General features: G+C 34.5%; 1 protein-coding gene across 4 annotated transcripts in view; it reads left to right on the forward strand.

The window, feature by feature from the left end:
* The first annotated feature begins 2,954 nt into the window (after positions 1-2,954).
* Positions 2,955-25,076, forward strand: part of LOC149801222 (uncharacterized) — a 64,852-nt gene continuing 42,730 nt past the window's right edge. For 2 of the 4 annotated variants that reach the window (XM_089955286.1, XM_089955289.1), the window contains exons 1-7: positions 2,955-3,088; positions 7,494-8,302; positions 11,774-11,806; positions 13,514-13,793; positions 18,672-18,827; positions 19,245-19,415; positions 21,571-21,662. In XM_089955286.1, coding sequence (XP_089811412.1) covers positions 7,555-8,302; positions 11,774-11,806; positions 13,514-13,793; positions 18,672-18,827; positions 19,245-19,415; positions 21,571-21,662 — 1,480 coding nt within the window. In that variant the 5' untranslated portion in view covers positions 2,955-3,088; positions 7,494-7,554. The remainder of the gene's footprint in view (positions 3,089-7,493; positions 8,303-11,773; positions 11,807-13,513; positions 13,794-18,671; positions 18,828-19,244; positions 19,416-21,570; positions 21,663-25,076) is intronic. The other 2 variants (XM_089955287.1, XM_089955288.1) reach the window with 2 other exon arrangements.

Here is a 25,076-nt window from a genome sequence, read left to right on the forward strand (position 1 = left end):
TAATTTCTAACATCCTGAACAGTTGCCCAACATTTCCAGACAATTGAGCCCTTCATCAGGGGAGACAACTTATAAAAATAATTACATAACACAAAAAAAATGAGAGAATACCAGTACTATTTACATGTTTTAATGACAGGTGGGCAAAAAAAGACCTAAATGATGAAAAATTTCAGATGAAAAAATACTAAATGTACAAACAACATGTCTTTTTGTATTGGGGTCATTAAAAATGTTAAAAGGTGCAATATTTCATGCAAAATGTACAATTATCAGTAATTGCTTTGACTTAAATCCAAAGTAACAATAAAGGATGGAAACAACGCATAGTGAAAAAGAATGTCATCAAAGACCAGTAGGTAAAAAAAAAAGTAAAACTTGTCTTAGAGTTTACAAGAGTTACATGGATAAAGTCAAATGATGAAGGAATTCAACTTTATAAGATTGTATTTTATATATTAGCCCAAGAAAGCATTGTCAGCCTGGGACAAATCTCCATAGGCATTACCAGCAGTGGTTATTTTCTTACCTGTACTAGAATAATTGTTAATATATGGGAAAAATAGGAAAATTGTCGATTAAAATCATAAAACAGTAAAAATCTGAACCATGAATAACTGAAGTAAAGAAATGATTTGTTACAAAATCGTTAAAGATCAATTGGAAATTTATCTTTAGCTTTAAAGTTTGGAAAACAATTAAATATAGGGATCATTTATTGTGAATCTATGGGAATGAGAAAAAATAATGCTATTGTGTACCATATATACTTACGAGTCCAATTGCAAACTGCACAGACGACAGATCTGAATTGCATAATGCATAGGAATTTCTGGGTCTGTTCAGTTTGTTAGGAGTAATTGGTAGAACAAAGAACATACACCCTGATCTGTAGGTGCATTATGCTATGGCAGATCACGATCTTTGTTGTTTGCAGTTTGATGACTTATAACTGAGTATAGATGGTGTACAAATTGTTGCAAAGTTAGAAATCATGTGCAGGGATATGTTAGAGAGGTAAAATACAATTATTTTTGTAACAAGGATGAAGAGAATTAAACTAATCCAAACAAGTTATGCAACAGTTCAGGTATTATGGTTACAGTTCTAAAAAAGAGAATAATGCTAATATTATTTTGACTGTTGGTAGCAGCAACAGACATAGATCCTGTGACACATGTGTTGCAAATCATTTTAATAACTAATATGCTTGTGAAGTGTCACCTCTCATGGAGAAATTACCACAATCTTCAAATAAATTTGCAACAGGGTCTATATTTTAAAAAAAAAGTTTTACAGGGTAAGAAATGTTCATAAAACATTTCAAGCATGTTGGTAAACTTGGCATTGTGTTTAGGATTCCAGAAAGAGTAATAATTGTTAAGCTTGAAAACTTAACAAATTTAAATTGAAATGTTCAACCTGAAAACAATCAAAATGTTCAACTTGAAAACTAATATTAAGCTACTACACGAAGTCTACTGAATCATTTTTTGGGTCCATATTAAGGTCCATACCAGTATATCCAAAGGTTTCAACGTTGAACTGATCATGCTTACAAAATGTTTTGACATAATGAATCATGAAATGGTCTGTAAAGTATTGTAAATATCAGGCTAATGTTTCTGTCTGAATGTCGGATATTTATTTTTCAATTGGAAATTCCTAAACTTGTTGACTTTTAATGTTTTAGAAAAGACTGACCTATATCCTGGCTCTATTATTGTGTCTTGCCTTTTTATATGTTTGTTTTACTTCAAAACATTACTCATTCTTGCCTTAACATCTGAAGCAGAATCAGCCTTATTGTTATGTTCAGTTTTTAATTTGAGTGGATTTATTTATTCAAAACGTTTTTTCACTGGTATTACAAAGTGTTCAATAACATTCTTAGACTAAAACTTTAATTTTGGAATTATAGTGAATTCAAAGACATTTTGGATTATATTATTGTGATACATCAAAAGACTGTTAGCACATCACCATAATCCATGCCATTGGCACATTAGCATATTCGATACTACAGGCACATCAACAATTTCAGTATTGAAACTTACTTTGGAACACCATTGGAATTGAATTGCAACTTCATGCATTTAGAGTTGTGATTAAGAACTTTAAGGGTTATTTGAGATTTAAGTCACAATGTTGTAAGTTCTTTTACATTTTGACTTTTTATTCTAGGGAAATAAATTAATTGTTGAATTTTACAAAACTTGTTGGTTTTCGCTGTTTTCTGTTATTGAGTTAAAGACCAGTCATAAAATGAAAACAGAGGAACAGAGATGAATGATACTTTTACTAGAATGAATTGGAACAATTTTACAGAAATTTGAAATTATTAAACCAATTTTCAAGTTTCTGATAGTTAAAAGTATTTAGTTTCTTTAACTAAAGTAATTCTAAGTTTCAAAATTGATCCTGCCCCAGAATTTTTATTACTCCGGACCCTACTGGAAAAATAACAATTATAAACTTTTATGGATCATTCTTGATGGATTCTGTTTTATATTTGTATTACAAATGTTTTTATTTATGTATATACCTACCGCGTTTAATGTTGTGACTTATTTGTGTATGTATGCATTACCATCTTTGTTATCTGCTGATCCTACCTAATTATTATTATTATTATTATTATTATTATTATTATTATCCATCCACCCCAGTAACATCCTGACACAACATTAATATCTGCGTGGAAGTCTCACATTGTAAGAACACACCTGACATCATCCAGCCATTGTATAAAAATGATTTTTATCAATAAAACAACATATGCATAATTCAAACATTAACACAACAAAATGAACATTGATCTTGACCCACGGTTTTATTTTTTTCCCCCCAAACTATTGTTTGTTTTGACTGGTCATTGGTCAATTTACTCATTCACCGAACATTGTATTAGCCTATCCTGAAAGTAACTTAGCACCGGTTACGCCATAGCTGCTTTAGTCTGCTATCGAAACATTTTACGCTACAGATGGCAATGAAAATAATACGTTATGGTACCAGACTATTTCAGCCATGGAACTAGACGGTGTGAAAGTGATACAAGTTTCAATAAACTTATGCATTCTTGCAGGTGAGACATATCGACATTGTTTATTTAGTCGTCCAAGTTGTTTCTCGCATGTTACATTCTTATCGAAATTATCGTGTTTCCTACATTGTTGAGGCTCTGTTGAACAAACGAAATCAATTCTTCCTATGTTTTCCCCGCATCGTGTTCGGTAGAGAAAACACCGGAATATACAACATTTCTTGTTGGTTACATTTGATATTTTTCACGGATATATTCCGCTCTATTTAATAGCCGAATCCATTTGACTGGCGTTCAGATTGAATGTGTCAGTTTGGCCAAATTATGAGGCCAAAAGTTACTCTGAGTACATTGGTTGATAATAAAGTGAACGTCGACGTGGTCATGTAGGAACATTTATTGATTTTAATTACAATATTAATTGTTATTCTAAAATGTATTACTAATATACTTTTACCAAAGTCTATTCATTAATAATTGAGTGATCCGCATCTTAGCCGTATTTACAGATGAAAATTGTCGACGCTGTAAAATAGACGTTAACAATGGCACCTGGCTGCCAAAATAGGTCAAGAAAAGAGGACATCGGGTCAGATCATTATCAGCTCAGAGAAATACCAATTTTGTCCAGTATTTGTTTTCCAATATGCAGTGTTTCCATTATGAGGTTTATAGTTCAACATTCAATTACATTTACACTGGAGCACACCTCTTGGTTACACCAACAAGTTGTTCTCTGCCATTTTATTTTTTTTCAAGCTTTCTGACATGACTAGTGGCACAAACAGTCATGTCAGAAACAAAAAAAGAAAAACATTGAAAACATTGTTGGTGCAACCTCATGGTTTGCTTTTTTTGAAAATGTCCGTATACTTTAACCTTGGTCTTGTTGCATGAATTTCCTGGGATGGTTATTGGTTATTATAAGTATCTTGCAAGGAATATTGATTGAAAAGCAGATAAAATAAACTGAATACTATTTAAAGGTTAGTGTAATCAGTTTCACAAAAATGACATCTGCAGCTGGTCAGGTTGGTATAATATACATTCATGACCTGTATAAATTGTACTTTAGTTTCTCGTATTCTCATAGGTTCCCTAATCTTGCAGAAATGTCCCAATCAAAACAAAATCTTGCTTGCCAGAATTTTTCCCACACTCAATTTCTATCCGTTCAGTGTTGAAAGAAAAATTTGTTTAGACAAAGGACCCAGGCTGGTGACTTCAATAAACTCACAAGCCCTGACTGAAATCACAGTACGTACAGTTCAAATATAAATTCAGTGGGGATCAAAGGGGTATGAAGGTAATGCAAGTGTTATTAGTATTCATCACTATGCTGGCATGTTTCCAGTGCTCAAATAATCCGATAGCCCAATGCCCAGGTCCCCTCAAATTTTAATTCGAGTCCATTCTGTATTCAAAGTCAGGTGCCCATTGGGCTTGTTGAGAGAAAAAAAATAGTTTGCCTGAGGAAACTTTGATCGCGCTTATGAAATGAGTAAATGTACTTTCAAGATGTTGACATAGATGCGAAATTGAGATCTGATTTTAATAAAATGGAAGCTTTCCTAAAAATAAAATTTTATACTCCCAAACCCCTGACATGGTCATGTTCAGATATGACCAGTCTGGGCATGTGGAATTTCAGTCAGGGCTTGTGAGTTTATTTAAGTCACCAGCCTTACGCCTGTGCCTAAAAGAAATTTTCTTTGAGTGCTGGCTTCACAAAGTAAAACTCCGTGAACCAAGAGTTATGAAATTTATTTTTGATGGCTTTGCTGATAGCTAATTGTTTCCTAAAAATGAATTAATCTTGAATACTATTCTGATAACTGTAATGATCATGCTTTGCATTAAATATACGCAGTAAAATCCGACTTCAAATAAATGTTGCTGCTGTTCACAAACTTGTCAAAAATATAATAAATATGGATTAAATATCCTCATTCAAGGCATGCATCTCGCATCTCTTTGATTTACCTATAATGGGTTGTTCCACTTCCCAATCCTACGTATACAAATTAGCACAATGGGCTCACCCAGCCCTCAGATACATCTCATTAGTATTGTCAGCCAGTTAAGTAATATGTGAAATGGTGGTTTATACCTGACCTCTTTGCCTTTAATTGCCGCTATTTAAACTGCCCAAGGGATACCGATAGTTTTACATCGGCTTCAATCATGACTGTTTATACATGCTACATGCAACAGGCGTATATTGAAAGTTGTGTTTTTTGTTTGTTTTGTTTTTGGAAAATTACTTAAATTGTGTTTTCTTGAAACACAGCCGTGTCAAGGGCCTTGGGAGTACAAGATCATATTTTAGCATGACAGATCATGCTTCAGTCTGATCAAAATCAGATCTCAGTATCATGTAGGATAATGGTGATCTGATTTATGGCAGTTATATCAACATCTTGAAAATTTATTTACACATTTCATCATTGAGATCAAATTTTCTTAAGGCAAATTATAATATATTTCCACAATTACAAAAAATGAACGGTACTAATGTTAAAACGTTCATAAATATAAAATTAATTTTCAAGAAAGACTCATATTCTCGCCTTTATTAGATGCAACAGTTAGAAACAATCGTGTGTGTGTGTCTGTGTTATTTGCATTTTTAAGGTAGCTTAAAAAAAATTCAGATGTATATAGTGTATAAATTTATTAAAATGTCTAGTACTGGGGTATCATGCCACAGACATGTAGCATTTTGACCCACCCAGTCATATTACCCTGACACCAGGCCGACCAATCCCAATAGTAGTACCATTTTTCTAAGTCTTTGGTATGACACGGCCGGGGTTTGTACTCGCATTAAAATGTTCTTCCTCCGCCTCCCTCCCTCTTATCTCTCTCTCTCTCTCTACACACACACACGCACACACACACTATATATATATATATATATATATATATATATATATATATATATATATATATATATATAAAATTAAAAAGACTCTGGGTGTCAGGCTATGAGATTTTTTGAGCACTTATGTTACATGTGTTACTACATCAAACTAATTGTTCATTTTTCCTTACCAGAAATCATTCTGGTTTAAAACTTAGGCATTGCTTTTAATTGCGATTATTCATAATAAGTCTGCATCCAAGCTGAACCCTAATATGTGGACAAAATAATTTTTCCGGCCACAATAGACAGTTGGCAAATAATAGGGTGAAATGGATGTAGACAGTTAAAAATAGTGACTTGAAAGTTTTTTGCATACTTTTATGTCAGACTATTAAATTGATGAAAATTTATAAAGATATTGAAACTTGCCTTATTTCACTTTGCCACAGTTATTGTATAACATAAAATGGCAACCTTGAAAATAGGTTATAGCTGAAAATTGGCAACATTTTCCATAGTAGAAGTTCTCTTTTCATATGTTTATTACAGTAAAACCTGTCTTGAAAGACCACTGCTATGTGAGACCACCTGTCTTGAGAGACCACATTTTCAATGCACAAATTTATTCATTATATAGCATTGTGACCTGTTATGAGAGACCACCTGTCTTGTGAGACCATATTTTTTGGCAAAAGAGGTGGTCTTACAAGACAGGTTCTACTGTATGATGAAATATTGGATAAAATGATAAATTTTATTAATAATGTCCCTGAGATATGTCCACAGATCAAAATATGCAACTAAAATTCAATTTTTCACTTGCATTTCAATGTTTCTGTTAGAACTTTTGCTGGAATTCTGTACATAGCAATGTAATTTTTGGTATTTACATGTTTGTTCATTAAATTGGCATCAAACTTGACTTCTGTCAGATTGGTAAATATGCTGCAAAGATTCCTATCAGTGCTTACAAAAATCTGATTGGCTGATGCCTGAGACCACTCTAATTTCATTCGGGCCCATCCTGTATTCTAAGAGAGATGCCTGTCAGGCTTGTCCAAATAAAATAGTCAAATTTGCCAGAGAAAACTTTTGATTGCACTGATGAAATGTGGAAATGTATTTTCAAGATGTTGACATACCTGCCATAGCATGGCTCATTCTGATTAAAATCAGATCACGACTGTCCTACATGAAAAGTAGATATGATTTTAATAATTTATTGTAACACAGCATGTCATGCTGAAAATATGATTTTGTATTCCCAGATCCCCTTTCACAAGTTGGGTGCCTTAAAAATAAAGGTAATTAATGCACACAAAAAAATCCCATGACAACAGACAACTTCATTAGATAAATCTCTTTATTGACAATAAAATGAGTAGTCATTAAACAGACACCCCCCCACCCCCCCCCGCTTTACTCAGTTGATGTCCAGTTTGGATGGCATCCCGTTAGTAATTTTTTTAGGTTGTGTGGTAACTTGTGCCCTTGAGATTTATGTTTTTGGACCCTTTTGTAAGGGAGAGGTGTATTGTATTTTTCAATATATATGAAGTCTGCAACACTTTTGTTTTTCAGGTGACAAGGTGGAGAAAGTTGTGTCAGGTTCTTCATAGTAACATATCAGTGGTTGTTCAAAATGAGTAAAGCACCAGATATAGATTCTATTCCCATGCCGGAACCAGAACCTAAAATGCTAGTGTCTTTACCTCCGGGTAAGGACAAAACTATTAGTCCTGTGTATTCTGAGGGTGAGAATGATGTTAAACAACCAGTGGTCAGGCAGGAGGGAGACATCCAATCAGATGCCAGAAGTGATGGAAATAAAAGTAGCAGGCTGGATGCAAGGCCTGTGGAAGATATAAATTTATTTAAGAGGGCAATTACTGAAGCAACCAAAGACTCTGTGGCAAGGGACAAACATGGGAAACTGTCTCAGTCAGTTGTTGATGACATGTTCAAGGACTTCTTAGCAGCCAAAATGCACCAGATTGAATCCGAGTATAAATCAAAGAAAGAGTTGGGGGGAAAAAGAGAAGGGAATGCTCCTGAAGAAGATATTGCAACATCTGTTGAAGAAATGAGCAAGTTGTTGGATGCAGAAATTAACCAGCTGAATGCAGGTCAAGGTGAAATTAGTTTGGGCAGGACTCCCAGTGTTACTGCATTAGATACTGATGGGACTGAAGGGGTACAGAGCATAAAAATAGAAGTGTCAGCAGATTCACTGGCAAAAGACAACTCCAATTCTAACCCTGGTAAAGCTCCTTCAGCTGGTTCCAAGAAGTTAGGGTTCATGAATTTTGGTATCAAGCTAAGTGCTGCCAGTGCAGAACTTATATCTTCAGGAGAGCGACATGATAAGGCAGGAAGAAGACTGGAAGAAGGTATTCAGGCATTCATTTAATTAGTGATTTAGTTAATCTGCAGTCTGTGTATTCCGAGCCTTTTAATTTAAATAAGACATTGTAAAATGCTTATATTTGAAGTTTAAAAAAACATATTTATCATTCTATCTTTCACAGCAGCGGTGTAGCAAGAAATTCTGGGGACATTTCCCAATAAAAAAAAAGTTTAAAAAAAAAAAAGAAGGAATGTTTGGCCCCCACTAGGCTTGACCCTGCTGCTGTTTACTGGTAAAACTAATTTTAATGATGAAATACTTACCATCACTATTGAAGATTGCCCCCTCCCACCCTGCTTTGATTTCCTTGCTTAATTGTCATTTATAAAAAGATAACTGTTCTGTGCAAAGGGATACAAGGTAAATGAGTTGGCTGTCTTATTGACAATTCTGCATTCTGGGGGAGGCTGTATTCACATCAAATGAATGAGGTTTTCAACATGAAAAAGTAAAACCTATTCAATGGCAATGGGAAAGTATTAATTAAAATTAGTTTTACACAAACCCATACATTTTCACTAAAAAATAGTAGCTGGATATAAAACTTCCTCATCCAAGATATCCTATACATTAGTTCATATGACTTTTGGGGGGGGGGGGGGAATTGCATGTATCCTGAAAATATGAGTAAGGATTTACTTGTCTATAGCATTTGTAGGCACAGTCTTGCATCTCCTCTCTCACAAAAAGAATTCAGTGATTTGATACATTATATTTGACATTTAGCAGATAAAAATAATTTCTAGTTTATATTTTGTTTTCTTGATGTTGAGACAATGTGGAGATATTCATTTTGCAGCAATCTATAATCCTTTTAAGTAGTTTTTGGCAACTGGTCACAAACTACTCATTTCCCCTTCTCTCTTATGCATTTAATATATTTATTACCAAGAAAATGCTTGTATATGTTTATTATACACTGAACTATGCACCTGTCCCTCATACTACAGTTCTTACTATAACACGATCTAGTACATAATGTGAATATGGACTTAAATACCATGTTAAATGAGGGAGAGTTGTACTTTCATCAGCTTTTTTTGTTCTGCATTGAGTTTTTCCCATTACTAGCTAAGCATGGTTTTGCCAACTTTTGCATGGAACTGTTTTAGTAGGTGTGAAATCATCAAATGATTAATGAATGTTTTCAGTATCGATACCCATATTCATACAAGCACTGTTATAAAATATATATTCATACAAGCATCGTTGTAAAATATGTGCTATACAACTGCAAGCTAATCTTTAGCAGTAATGAATTATTATTTGTTTTCCTTTTTATTCTTTAATTCATGAGAGACAGCAGTGGCTGGCACATCACTTATTTCTGTAAGCCAAAAATAAAAGCTTCTGACAAGATCTATTCTCCTTCCACAAATTAACATAATGTGACTAACTTGCATGGTTTGAAATCTGCCTCACCCTTTCCTTTGCCAACTCCATGCTAATTATTTTATACTGAAAGCATTTAAAGCCACTGATGACATAAATAAACATCAGGAAGACATTTCAGATTTGTTCTCTAGATAAGATTAAAGTACTGTACTGATAATTTAATGGAACATTTTTCTGTTCCTTTTCATCATTTCTACTTGGATTGAATTTGAAGGCTATACCTCCAGCATGTCATGCAGTAGAATGTTACATTCAGTTCTGATTGGTGGTTATTGTTTGTTCAAGTCCAGGGTAAAACAATAACCATCAGTCAGAACTAACTGTAGCTTACAACTGAAAAGTTTGCTTCCTTGCTCTCTATAATTCATGATTGTTAGAATTTCCCTTGCTCAGAGCATAACTATCTTGGAGTTAGAAATTTTTGGCAATATCACACTGTCATCATTTGTGACTACTGTTGATCATGTGACTTATAATGGTCACTTAATATGACAAAACTGGTGTAGATGGGTGGTAATTCATCCCCAGCCTCCCCATATCATGTGACTAACAATTGTTGCTGATGATGCTGAAATGAACACTATAATATTGATGCTCCCAGTAAGGTAAAATTATAATAATCATAACTGTAGCTTGTTCACTGCTTGACATACTGTAAGTATTGGCATCTAAACTTGTTCCAAATGTATTCAAAGCAACAGCAAAACCTCACAGATCTATAACTACTTAACTTGTACAAGAGGATCAAACTTAGAATGTATGTTTTTAAGCTGATATGTTTAATCAGTGACTGAACATATGGACTGGATTTAAAAAAGAATACCATGCAGTCTGCATGGGGGCAGATTCCAAATGCACGAGCTATAGTCACCTTGTTAATCTGTTGAAGGGCAGTGGATGTTGTCAATAATTTTCTTTTTTAATGACAGAAAGGATTGACTGTGGCCATAGCAATTGTATGGCATCTGCAGTTAGTACAGTGTGATTGGTTTGGTTTTTAGTCATCTCTATTCGCACACTTGGACTTGTTTTATATAAGATTTTAATGTACATAATGCACTAGCGCTATAAAAGTGAAATAATATTGTTTGTTTTGATAGTTTTGCCAACTTACACTGTACTTCTTGATCATATTTTCCTTGAACACTCAAGGTCTTGCATCATTGCTATAGAAGTTTTTTCATGTGCTTATAGAACTCATGAAACTATTAACATGTCTGACCAGAAATGAGGTGTACCATTGCATTTGCCATTTCAGATCTTGCTGTAATTTAATTTAAGTGTACACTCATTATCTACTGGTATATTATAATAAATACATGTTTTCTGAATAATATTTCCTTCCAAACTAACATCATTAATTAAATGACAAATTGTGAATTTGCATAAATTTTGTGTCTTCTATCATTATTTCATACTTCAGATAAAGTACAGGTAAATCTTCCTTTTCATAGAGATGACTTTTGCTTTGAAAATATGTTACACTAATGGTCGTTAAACACTGCAACTCTGCTGACTACATGAACCACAAACTTTGAATGTTTTCCTTGCCAGATACATTGTTTTAAAATAGATATTCATTGTCATTTTATCATTTTATTACCTTTTGTGGCGTTATACATTACTAGTACCAGTAGAAAAATGGATGGACATCAACTGATGAAAAGTGTATTTTTCTTCTTTTTTTCTGACAAAAATGCTAACCAGGGTGAGTTTACAAGGTGAAGATTTTGGAGACATGGGACAAAAAATTCCGGGAAACTTGTGATCCTGTGTTTAGTGTGCAGCACTGAATAAGGGCAATGCAAAGATGTTTCTCATGTTTAAAAAGGCAACTTATTTCATCCTGAATTATTTTTCTTCTTTTTATATCATTATTAATAAAACTATTTTTAGTTGTAGTTATGGTTGCAAAGTAGAGAAATTGTGAGAGCGGTTGATGTGTAAAAAATGGTCAAGTGTTTCAAACGTATGCACCCAGATAGTTGCAGGAATAAAATCCTTGATGCTGTTGTACTTCATATTGATTTTCTTTTTTCATTTTTTCATCTTTCCTTAGCAGAAGATACACGTGGCAGTAATGCTTTGAAAGGTAATTTAATGCATGGCTACATATAGGTACAGTTATTTGTTACTCTAGGTGACATAAATGACATTTCTTAATTTTACCAAGAAATAGTATTTTGTATATTGAATTGCAGGATCTGGTGCTTACTTGTTCATTAAATGTACCTTTTGAAAAGAATTACTATAACCAGTCAGTAATATTTGGTGTATCTTTTAATTTGTTCTTTTGACAACTGCTAAATGTAGAGATTATTTATTTGATTTTTAGCTTAAATTTTGAGCAATAAACTACATGAATGTCATTAAATTATTAACTGACAATGATCCCAACCTACCAGAAACTTTGCACAAGTGGAAAACAAAACAATTGGAATGTCAAATTCAGAATAAACAAAATTTACTATACCAAGCCATTGGCTGCTTATGTTAGAAAAGGTAATCCTTTTAATCATACCTGTTTAAAACATTCCATAAGCGTACACACTGCCAAAAACAGTTCAGTTCCAATAAGCAAAGACCATTATGCATCTTAATTTAGCAGTCTCTTGCATCGGTATATTGCTGCTTATGATCATAAAAATACTGAAATTGAATCCAATATATGAGACATTTTGCAATAATCAAAAATGTATAAGGGCATTATGGAACCAAAAATGGACATGTTCTTTAGAAGAAAAAAGGACTACGTAAAGAGCGGCCTGGCATGAAAATATAACGACCTGGAGCAGGATAGGACAGAATTGTACAGCACCATTGTAAAAGTAAATCAGGAAGCACCAAGTGAGTGGATACACTGCCATAAGCAGTTCAGACATAAACAATGACCTCCTTTACACATCAGTGCATGGTGTTAATCAGTGGACACAATAATAATAATAATAGTTTTGAGCATGGAAATATTGCTGTTTAAGATCATAAAAGGTAAGTTAAGCACACAAGTGACTGGTTTTTGTCATTGAGACATAAAAGAACTTTTTTTGCAATCACAATCACAAGTTGATGAAAAAAAGGCATTGCAGGATGTTAAAATGAGCATCAATTATAGCATCAATTATATAAAAAAAAAGTTACATCACAGGGGAAGGAAATAGCATAGCATGACATCATCCTAAAATGGTCTGTTGGAAATAGTACTAGCATGGTCCCTGATGCACTGTGGGTTTTTAAAACGTATGCCCATTATCACATAACCCAAACTTAAATATCAGCCCCACACCTTTAAGAAAGATCTTGCCTATTCATTAAAACAAACAAGTATTTGCAGACATTTTCACCTGAACACATTGGTGTACATTTTGTATACTTACTGGTATTTCTCATGGCTTTTGATTTAGCATCTGTTGATTGGTTCTTTTGTCAATATGTACGAAATATATCTGGATCAAATCTTATATCTGATGACATGTAAAGCCACGTGGAAGAGCACAACCCTACTTCATGTGGCCATTTTGAATTCCATACTAAATACAGCTGTTACCGAATACCAGTAAGAGTCTAAACTGTATGCAGGTGTGTGCTGGAAAGATCTGCATGCAAGAAGATTGCACATCATACCCACAAATTGTTCATTGGTATCAACACAGATTTTGGGGTTTGATTATCGGATTATACATAACCATACCTGTGGTGTATCCCAGTTTAGGCTGGCTTTGTCAATAACATGGAACTCTTTCATGGTTTACCTAAACTGTAGGGTAATGGGGGCCACTATATCTCTAATGTCTTCTTTCAGGAGAGGTGTCTTCTTATTCAGGATCCAGTGGCAGTGGATCAGGAGATGATGATGATAATGGTGATGATGTGTCAGGTACAGGTTCACTAAGTGACTCTGACAAAGATGGTAAAAGCTCCAAGTCAAAGAAGAAAAGGAAGAGAAAACACAAACACAAGCACAAAAAAAAGCACAAAAACTCTAAAGAGAAAGATAAAGCAGATGGCTTTGATGAGAAAGATAAAGATAGAGAAAGAAGCACCATTAGTAAAAGAAAACCTTCACATCGTTCCAGATCCAGGTAAAATATTCTGCTTAAGGATAGAAAATGAATTTTCTGTTTTTTATCGATTATATTGATTTACACTTAGTGAATGGTCTTATACCTACAAAACAAACTGAATGTGGTCCTTCATTCTATTTTGTCAGATGCTGATATTGATTATTATTGTTGTTGTAGGGTTTAACACCATTTTTCAGCACATGATAGGCTATACATGGTGGCCAGTATTAATGGTGGAGGAAGAACCTGGGAAATCCCCGGAAATAACCACCGACCCTCGAGAAGCTACTGGCAAGCTTTCTCACATACCCACATTGACCGAAGCCATGACTCGAACCCAAGCAGACAGAGGTGAGATGGCAGTGATCCGTAACAGAGAGCGCTTTAGACCACTCGGCCACTCAGGGCCCCAATATTGATTATTAATATGAAAAAGGGGAAGATTGAGCTATACTGCATCATATCGTATTTCCATAGTGTTCCTCACTATGACAGGGGATCTATTTCAGGATGTGTGTTGTAAGTGAGGTCACTTTATTTTCTATTTTTGTTTTGTTATAATGGCACTTTTAACACAGTATCATGCCAAGGATATGGGAGCCAAGTGCCTTGTCTATGGACATGCCCAAGTTGCCAAACTCGCCAGGCCTGGGTGGGTAGTGATTAGCGATATGGAGTTAAAGGCTCAGTTGAATGTGTTTTATTGAGGTGCTTAATAATGAGGGACTATTATTATTTGTCTTGTCCATCCATCAGTCTATCCATGTGTTTGTCCAGGAATGTGTCAGTCAGTATTCATTGTAATCTAAACTGTTTTATACAGATAAAGATAGCATAGCACATGCATGCTGTCTCATATTATCTGAAGAGCCAAGAAAGATAAAAAGGTGACATGTTTGTCTGCAACTGTTTGACTACTTTCAGAAAGTATTTCAAATACACTGCTTTGCCTCAACCAGTGAACTATTGGTACAATCCTTATTATGTGCTGTTTTTTTTGTAATGGATTGTATTTACTATTTATGCATTTTTTTCATTACCCCACTGCAAATGTTGTAAAGTTTTACCCTCATCCTTCTATAGGTCTGTTGGACAAAGTTTTGCCTTCTGGGTCAGGTTTTAGTCACTGTAGTAAGCATTTGTGCACCAACAACATATTTCTAGTATGATGCACAAGCTTTCTTGTAATTTCAGTTTTCTGATATGTGAGTAAAGATTTACCAATTAGATGTGGTATAGTTCAACTTGAGCTACTTGGCAGTTTTGCCATATAAATAATCATACGGTTAGATTGATGTGTTGGTATAGTTCAGTGATGTGTTGATATACTTCCATGATGTGTTGGTATAGTTCAGTGATATGTTGGAATAGTTCAGTGATATGTTGATATATTTCAGTGATGTGTTGGTGTAGTTCAGTGATGTGTTGGTATAGTTCAGTGATGTGTTGATATAGTTCAGTGATGTGTTGGTGTAGTTCATTGATGTGTTTGTATAGTTCAGTGATGTGAGAATTCTGCATATTGACAGTAAATAATGACTTGAATATCAATTTCTGAAGTCTTGGTGTTATTTACTGATTCCAGATTTTTATCAGTGCATCTGCATATTCTGCTTGCAGATTTGGTACACTAATATGCTATGTGGAATGCATTAGTTTGTATCCACAAAATGAACTGTATACCTGTCTGAAAGTATCTTTGTGTAAAGTTATACCTCAAAAGTCATTTTGGCATTACAACTGCCATTGGTTTTCATTGAAAGACGTTCAGTATGTATTACATAACTCTTCTGTCCATTTTCGAAAATGGTGATGGCCATAGATGTGGACCTCTAATACACATTATAGTGTGTTTTTGTTTATACAGTTATGTTGTGGCTAAGTGTGGATGATATTGCAGATGGCAATGTGGAGGAAAGATTTAGTAGATAAGAAATCAAATTATGTAATGAAAATAGAAGCTTAAGTCTAGCATCTGTAGTAATGGGAATGGCTGGTGAAGTAAGTTGATAGTTACTTTTGATACCATGGGCTCAGCTGATATTTTAGTACTAGCTATTAGCTGTGAGATGCAAGACCAAACTGACAACATAAATCTGGCCAGTGTAAATTATGCTACATGTGATGCTTGATTTACATGATTTTAATTTAATGCAATTTATAATGAAGAAATAACATTCAGTTTGCTCCACTGAGCTCATTTTTATGCAGCTGCTGGTGCCATGTGCTATGACTCATGCACAGCTCACATATTTAGTTTCTTTGAAGATTATGCATAAATAATCAATTCTTGAAAACTTACAGATATTATTTACCCATGAACTGTCTTAAGTTTCAAATATGTGGAAAACTTGATTTTGATTTATGCCAATTTCATTTTATGCCATAACACATCTGTGGCATAAATCGAGTATCGTCTGTATTTATTCTTTATTTGTTGGAATTTTCTTTTCATTACATTGCAGAATATAGGAGTGTACTGAAGGGTAAACATTGTTAATATCTCATTACCTTTGGACTCTCAGAATTCAGTAGATAACATACTTTATACTACTTCAGTATTGAAGTGAAAATTTGTGTATGGTCATTTATTTTATTTGCAGGAAAAAGAATTGTATTGAAAACCACCAAAAAAAGGCAGTTTATTGAGTTTAAATAGACCAAAAGTGCTATTTTAATTAGGGGACATTGTCACCCCGAATTCCATACCAAGGTATTGCTTTCTAATCCCAGTGGGATCTCAGGCAGCCCTCACACCCCTTGCCTACCTTCATCACTTTTGCAGTTTTATGCTGATCACTGACAGTTGTGGGCATCAATATTTATTTGTATTTCAGGGTTTGCATTGTGAAAAGTGGTTAAAGTTGGGGGTTATCTTGAATTTTAGTGGTTACTTTGGAAAGTGCTGGAGTTTGAGGTTGATTTCAATAAGTATCAGAAAAGTGAATTTTGAAACAAATACATTTATTTGGAAAACATCAGTTTACGTATCAAGAAAAAAATAATGATCAGTTAATCAGTTAGAAACTCACTGTTCTAGGAATTATACTTATATATTGGTTCACATATGTTTTCAATAATACTTCTGGTTGAGTTGCTTAGGCCCAGAAAAAGTGTGTTTCCAGTCAGCCAGCTATCTCTGTTTTTCCTTCCTTATCCTAGCACTTTTTCGCCCTGGGGTAAAAAAAAAAAAACCATAAAAAAAATCCCAAAATTGATTTGTGCATATAATTGAACATTGTGTGTGTGTTGTATGTACATACATATTTTTTAACTGCTATACAATGTTTAAATGAATAGATGGTATGTTCAAGGTACCATTAAAAGACTGATAAAAAAATGTCAATTACTGTGCTTGGGAAGCTTAAAAATGGTACTAACAGCTGCCTCGCTTGGCGCTCAGCATTAAGAGGTTAGTGTGAGGACTGGTCGTCCTGGTGTCAGGATAATGTAACTGGGTCAGATATCATGCTACATGTCTTTGGCATGATGCCTCAGTGCTAGACATCACTATAAACTGCCACACTGCAGACATCGTATTGATATGACTGAAAAATTGTTAAAACTATGTTCAAAATTAAAATCACACACACACACACACACACACACACACAAACTGCTTGAGAAGCTTAATTTTAAATGCAATTGCCATAAATGCTGTACATAGGTGTTGGGCAATGTGACACAGAGAGCTGTGTGTAGATTTTGTTGGAACAAAACTGATATCAGAGAGTGAAAGTTCTCTGGAATCCCCTGGCAAGAGTTAAAAGAACAAAATCAGCAATATGTAAGCATGAATTTAAAATGATATTTGCTTTAGCATGAAAAACTCTTAGTAACCAGAAATTCAAACAGATAAGAATACTAAGTCCTGTGTTGCTGTAGATGAAATAACTGCACCCTACACCTACCTCCACACTCCCTCAATGTCTTGACCTAGGTCTGGTTTAACAAAAATATTCCTGACTAAGAATAAAATGCTTAAATATAAAATTTGGTTGATGAAATGTGAAATTTGGTTGACTTTTCGTAGTATAAACAATGGGGCCTCGAGTGGTCTAAAGCACTCACCATTAAGATCACTGCCATCTCACCTCTGTCAGCGTGGGTTTGAGTCTTTTAGTTCGGCTACTGTGGGTTTGTGAGAATGCTTGCCAGTAGCTACTCATGGGTTTGTAGTTCTTTCCTGGGTTTTCCCAGCCACCATGTATAGCTTATCATGTGCTGCAAAATGGCATTAAACCCTATAACAACAACCATAAGCAACATTCTTCCTTTGGAGATCGTGAATTACTGTGCTTGAAAAGTCTAAAAAGGTGCATGAATTTCCAGATGAAATGAGTATGTTAGCCATGTGTAATTTGACAGGGAGAGGCCCTAGTTCAAGAAATATATGAAAATCTGTTAGGAGTCATGATGTAACTCACTAAAATGCATGCACATCTACATCACTTCACCTTTCTCTTTAGAACCAAGCGTGGTGTTTGGTGATTTTGCTGTTGTTTATGTGGTGGTGTCTATAGGAATTTGATAATATGGCATGAGGACAAAATGCATTGCCAGTACCATGACTTCAGGTTTCCAAGATGCAAAAAATGCATTGCCATTATATGGACTCAGTACCATGACTTCAGGTTTCCAAGATGCAAAAAATGCATTGCCATCATATGGACTCAGTACCATGACTTCAGGTTTCCAAGATGCAAAAAATGCATTGCCATTATATGGACTCCATCCATGACTTCAGGTTTCCAAGATCAATGCTCTAGATCTGTCAGATATTGGTGAAGCACAGAACATTTATACCTTTTTTCACCAGAATTATACTCTACAAAAATTCAAATCAAATAAATCATTAATCCCTCCAAGTTACATCTGTCTGTAAATATGTTTTAGATCCAAGAGTCCCAAGAGGAGTAGAAAATCCAGGTCCAGATCAGGATCCAGATCCAGATTCAGAGATGAAAGAAGATCTCGATCAAGATCAAGATCTGGAGAACGTGAATTACCTCGGAGTGACAGATTTGGAGAGTTTGATGCCCATGCATATAGGTATAATGGTTCTGTTTTGAATATCATGATTTGTGTAATTTATTTTACTATATAAAAGAAAAAATAAAGACAAATAGTTTTTGAGTCAATAAATAAATGAATAAGTAGAAAATTATTGAATGAAGATGCAAGTAAAACATATGATGCATGAATAAATCAGTGAATCATTACCAAAGTTTTCTTTCAGTATAAAATATAACAATTTCCTTATCGTTTTTCAGAATGATTTCCAAAGAGATAGGAAAATAATGCACGCTAAATTTTAGTGGTGTGTTTGTAGCAAAAATATTTTACCTGATTTGGGGACCTTTTACTCCAGCATGAGGATAGCTTGAAAAAGTTTTGTGAATGTAGATGTAATTTTTTTTATGGATTTAGTTTTAATGCTGTTTGCTTGACATTATTTTTAAAAAAAAGGAATCATCGGAGAAATTTGGCAGACAACGACCGATTTAGGGAACGTCGTGGAGGTAGATCCCACAGTAGTTTAGTATCTAAAGAAAAGCGGAGTAGGTCAAGATCTCTGGAGAGAAAAGTTGAAGATCAGCGGCTGAAGATTGACAAAGCTAAGTTGAGGGAAATTGCAATGTATGTATACCTTTATGATAAAACATAGATTATGAGCACATCAGTTATCCAGACTTTCCAATCAGCTGATTGAAAATTATGTCTATGAACAAAAAAATAGCTGTTCACTTTTAATAAAAGAGTTTTAAGATGGTAATGTTTTTGGTCAAATTCTATTGATCAAAAACTTGTTCCAAAGAAAAAGACACCATAATAGTTGTAAGACAAGCTTTGATCTCTCACTTATATTTTTGACAACTCAGAAAGCAAATGTGCCTTGCTTATAATTTCCAAGTACCGGTCTTTCAGTTAGAGCAAAATATTATGATATTTTGAGGGATATTTTTGTTATATACTTTTGTTTATAGAGTAAGTTAAAGATTGCATCTTGTTTGTGATGAATAATAATCCATCTTTTACTTTATTATTATATTTACAGATTACTTAAGCATTTCAAGTTGCAGCATGTCCTTCAGTTTTGATTAAATGCTTGTTAATTTAAGTTCCATTACAGTGTTATAGCTAGATAGGTACAGATGTGTGCAGCATCCTGCTCTAGGCTCAGTGCTCCTGATCATAGTTCTGGCCTTTTTGAACTCTGACCTTATTTCATTAGTCAGATTGCTCTATGTTTTTGTCATTGCCAGGATCAGTAAGTTTTCTTGGTACCTTGAATTCCTGTCAAACACATACAGGTCAGCTGAAATACCATATAAAACAAAAGTGATAACTGTACCAATTTTACACCCAATATAGCAGGTACAGTCACCAGCTTCCAAGCAATCATACACCCAATATGGCTGGTACAATCAACCAGCTTCTAATAATACACCCAATATGACTAGTACAATCACCAGCTTCCAATCATACACCCAGTATGGCTGGTACAATCACCAGCTTCTAATCATACACCCAATATGGCTGGTACAATCACCAGCTTCCAATCAAACACCCAATATGGCTGGTACAATCACCAGCTTCCGATCAAACACCCAATATGGCTGGTACAATCACCAGCTTGAAAACATCATACACCCAGTATGGCTGGTACAATCACCAGCTTCCAATCATACACCCAATATGGCTGGTTCAATCACCAGCTTGAAAACATCATACACCCAGTATGGCTGGTACAATCACCAACGTGAAAATCTTGGTATTTCTACTCTGAATGGATGGTCATATTGATATGGGCTTTCCACCAAATGACTTTTAATGATCTTTAGTTGGTCCTTATTAAGAATGGCTTTGATATCCAATATGGTTGTCACAGTAGTCAGTTTGCAAACCTAATAATTAAAGAGTATTGTAGATAGTTCAACACTCATTATTACAGTGTCTGTTTCATCCTGCAGCTGAATCGTTGGTTAGGGGTGGTATGCAGGAAAGGTGGGTGTATATTTATGTGAGGAAAATTGCTGACTATTCCTTCAGTTATATTTGACAAATGGTAAGAACACTCCAGTTCATAAACATTTTTTGATACATTGTGTCATAAACAAGTTTGGTTTCTTTAAGAAGATCAAACATGGTAAGTTAGTAGCAGTGTGAGAAAAACCTATATGAAGCAAAAAATTGAATCTTACGCTGGTGAAAAGAAAATTTCAGGAGAAAATAATAATAATAATAATTATTTTACTCCAGATATTGGTGACTTTCACCTGAAATCTTGACCTAACTTGACACCTTATAATACACATATACTCGGAATTGCTTTCTTGCCATCTCATATAGATGTAATAATAACACATTATGCTTATGACAAATGAAGCAGTCTGTAAAATTTAAGTGTCAGAATTCGTTGCTGTATAATTGTGCTATAAGTTGATAACTCATTACATAATTTCTTTCACGATAAAATGGGGGGCCAGTCTTACAAATTTGTCAGAAAGTAGTGGGTGTTCTTACTAGGCAACAATGTACCTTGTAAATATTAGCCAAATTTTATGTCAAAATGGGAGTGGGCTCGACATCAAGAATTGGTTTATCAGTGGATAAATACACAAAGTTACATGTCAGGACAGATGCTAGTAGCTACTCTTGTGATCTTTAGAAAATGGAAATGTCTCTTTTTGTGTTCATAATGTAAATCAGACAGTTGTCAGAAGAAGGAAATAATTACACATATAGTTATTTTCAAAGGTGTGTTATCGGTGATTTGCTGTTGTTCTTGCAGTAAAAATGCCCTTGCAAATGCCCAGACTGGTCAGGGACCAAAGATTGATGTCACATTGAAAGCTGGGGGCAAATCTGTGGAGGAACTGACAAGTTAGTATACTTAGAACAAGTCTTGAATTTAACACTTGCCCAACTGCCCAAGACAAGTAAATGTGAAGTCAGGACAAGTGAAAGCTAATTGTTTGCCCAACAGGGCAAGTATTTTGGGTGTTACTTATAAGTAAAGAAAAATGAAAAGTGCTGTCAATAATTGTAAAACAATTGATGTGAAAAAGTGATAATTTGATCTTTTTCATTCTGAACAGTTTTAACTCCTGTATACCTCACAGTACTTTATTTAAAATGAATCATACTCAAGACTGATTACAGTTCCTTTTGCACTCACTTGTCCAGGATACATGGTTTCAGAAAATTCACAAGCCCCACCTATATTTGTACATGTCCTAGAATTTCCCTCTGTTGCCTAAATTTAAGGAGATGCTTGCGTTTTAAGTCATAGAAAAAAAAATGTTTAACAGATTTATTTCTTCAAAAGGCTTAACTTTTTTAGGGGTGAAATGATTAATCAGTATATTGATGTATCAGTACTCTTTCCATATCAATACCCATATCAATACAAGAGGTGATGAATCAATACAAAACTATACCTACCCTATACAAGTTATTTTAATCTTCCTTTGGTTGTGAATAACTATTTGTTGTTTGCCTATTTTTTTTTTAAACTGAGAATTCATCTATGACAGCTGTCATAGGAATATACACTCATTTCTGTCAGATTAATGAAGAAAAAAACTACTGACAACACTCACTTGCCTTCTACAAATTAATACATGGTGGTTTGAACTCCTACCATTTCCATGCTGATTATTTCATCTTGTCAGTGTGTTCAGCCACTGATAACATATCAACATAAAGGAGATATTCCAGACTTGTTCTTCATATAGGATTTATATCTTTTACTGATCATTTAATAACCACTTTTATGTGAAACTTCTCTTTTGCTTCATATCTTGTCTAAATTTGATGGCTACACTTCTGGTGTGTCACACATTTAAATATGTTAACATTCAGTTCTAATTGGTGGCTATTGTTTGCTAAGTTCAGGGTAAAACAAGAAAAAACAATCAGAACTAACTGGCTTATTCACTGCATGACATATCATAAGTATCGTATCAAACTCGATCCAAATAGATAAAAAGCAATAGATAAGCTTCTCACAAATATCAAATGATCTGTAAAAGAACATGGGGAAGTTTGGTGTGTCTCCTTATACATTGGTATAGGTAGTCAGCAATTGATCGTGCCAGTTGGATAAAAAATAAAATTAGCATAGTATTGGTGAGGGAGAAGATTCCAAACTGTGTCAGTTATAGTTGCCTTGTTAATTTCTAGAAGGTGAGTGGGTGTTGTCAATAATTTCATTTTTCACCGACAGAAAAGAGTGCCTGTGGATGTGGCAGTTGCCTTTCATAAGCAATAAGTACATTATGATGGATTTGGTTGTTTTCATCTCTGCCTTCACATTCAGACATGTTCTTTAATATATGAGATTTTCCTTGCACAGGAAATTGTACTGTTTCTTATGTTTTGAAGATTATAATGCCTTCCAAAGTTTAAGTGAAGACATGAAATAAGATGCTTTTGAAGCATTAAAACAAAGAGTGTTATGACCTAGATATGTCCTGTATCTGATTAAATGGAGCAGTTTGGAATGTTATTTACTCAATTGTGTTATAACCAACCAATTCAGTTAACTGAAGAAAATAATGCATATGGGGTGATAAAAGCCAGGGATCATCCTGGGCTTCGCCAATGTCGCAAATTGCGATTTTTTTTCCTTATTGGCGACAAAAATATCCCATCTGGCGATTTTTTTGGCGACATACTTTTTGGTTATTTAATTTGTACATACAATCATGGATTTGGACTGAATAAATTTAAAGCCAGAACGAAAGGAAGCCATAAACTTGACTAAGCAATGCATTGGAATCAATCTGTTACACAAACGATCCTTTCTTCTTATTGACAACCCTATCTTTACAGTGCATTGTTACATCATAATCTGCTTATGCTGACATCTGGGCTGAGTACTGTATGCTGCGATACAGTCAATCATGCTACCGCACTATACCTACAACTGACCGACTTCTGAAGACGCGAATAGAACAGATACAATTAATTGTATGGCTAATCCTTCTGTTTTTTTTTATACATATACCAATACAATAGTTTTGCTGAACCTTCATAGAAAACTGATAACCTTTGAAGTACCGACTGCTGTGTATAAATACAAAGCAAATGGAAAAAATCTCAATCACAATTACATCTGTCGCCAGTGCAGCATTTTACTCATTGATCTTTTTCTTTTGCCATCAGTCCCGTGTTACGGCTGCAGAGACTTAAACTCCGCAACAAGAAATAGCAAAAAAAAAAAAAAAAAAGTTTTGCATAATTAATAATAATTATTTATTTCTCAAAATACAGGAGTGAAAGAATCCCTAAATTGGGTGTGAATTTACGCTTATATATACGGTCCAGTATTGCCAGGTGTTGACTCGTGTAAGTTTCATTCGTGGGAATGGAGATCCTATTTTTCTTGTCGAGAAAATTTATACAGCATTCAGTGATCATTCTTGGGATTTAGGAAGCAATTCGCTACAAGCTTTGTGAAGCTAGCCATAAGGGGGGGGGGGCTGCTGAGAGACTACTGGTGTCACCTGTCAGCACTGAGGACTGTGAACGTGGATTCAGTAAGATGAACCTCATAAAAACTGACATCAGAAATAAGCTCTGCATCTCATCTCTCGAGAATTTAATGAGAATCAGCATGTACAGATGTGAAAAATTAGACTTTGAAACTGCATTCAACAAGTGGGCAGCCCTAAAATCGCGACGGATCTTCATGTAACACTTTGTAACATTTTGTTAATGCTTGTTGTAATTAAAGTATTAACTAATCCATCTTTTGTAATTTGCATTGCCTGTTACATTAATAGACTAAATTAACACTTGGAAAAATGTTCACTACTTTTTTTGGCGACACTTTTTGAAAATTGGCGACAAAATATTGAGGTTGGCTATTATTTTGGCGACAGCTTTTTAAAAGCCAGGACCATCCCTGAAAGCAGATGCAAAAATACGTGCTCTTGATTAAATGAACACAAAACTAGTCTGAAATACACTTGTATCATATGTGCCAACCATTACGCTTTTGACATAATCATTATGCTTTTTCACTAAATTACGCCTTGTGCGTAAATGTATTTGGATTATGTGTTTTTGCTATATACCCCTTCCAAAAAATTAATAATTTGTTTTCTCATTTTTATTAACGTCCCATTAGTCTTTCAGTCCATATTCTAGAAAAGACGGTTTCTACATAACTATGACATAAGAATACGCTTGCCCGTAGACGTGCATGCACTTTCCTAACAGTATTATTTTCTATTTATAGCAGCTGCTCTATTTCCAAGAAACGTGCTGGTTTCTGCTTTAAAACTTTTG

Source organism: Sinohyriopsis cumingii, chromosome 4, assembly GCF_028554795.1.
Source record: "Sinohyriopsis cumingii isolate HCF-2022 chromosome 4, ASM2855479v2, whole genome shotgun sequence".
Taxonomy (NCBI): Eukaryota; Metazoa; Mollusca; class Bivalvia; order Unionida; family Unionidae; genus Sinohyriopsis; species Sinohyriopsis cumingii.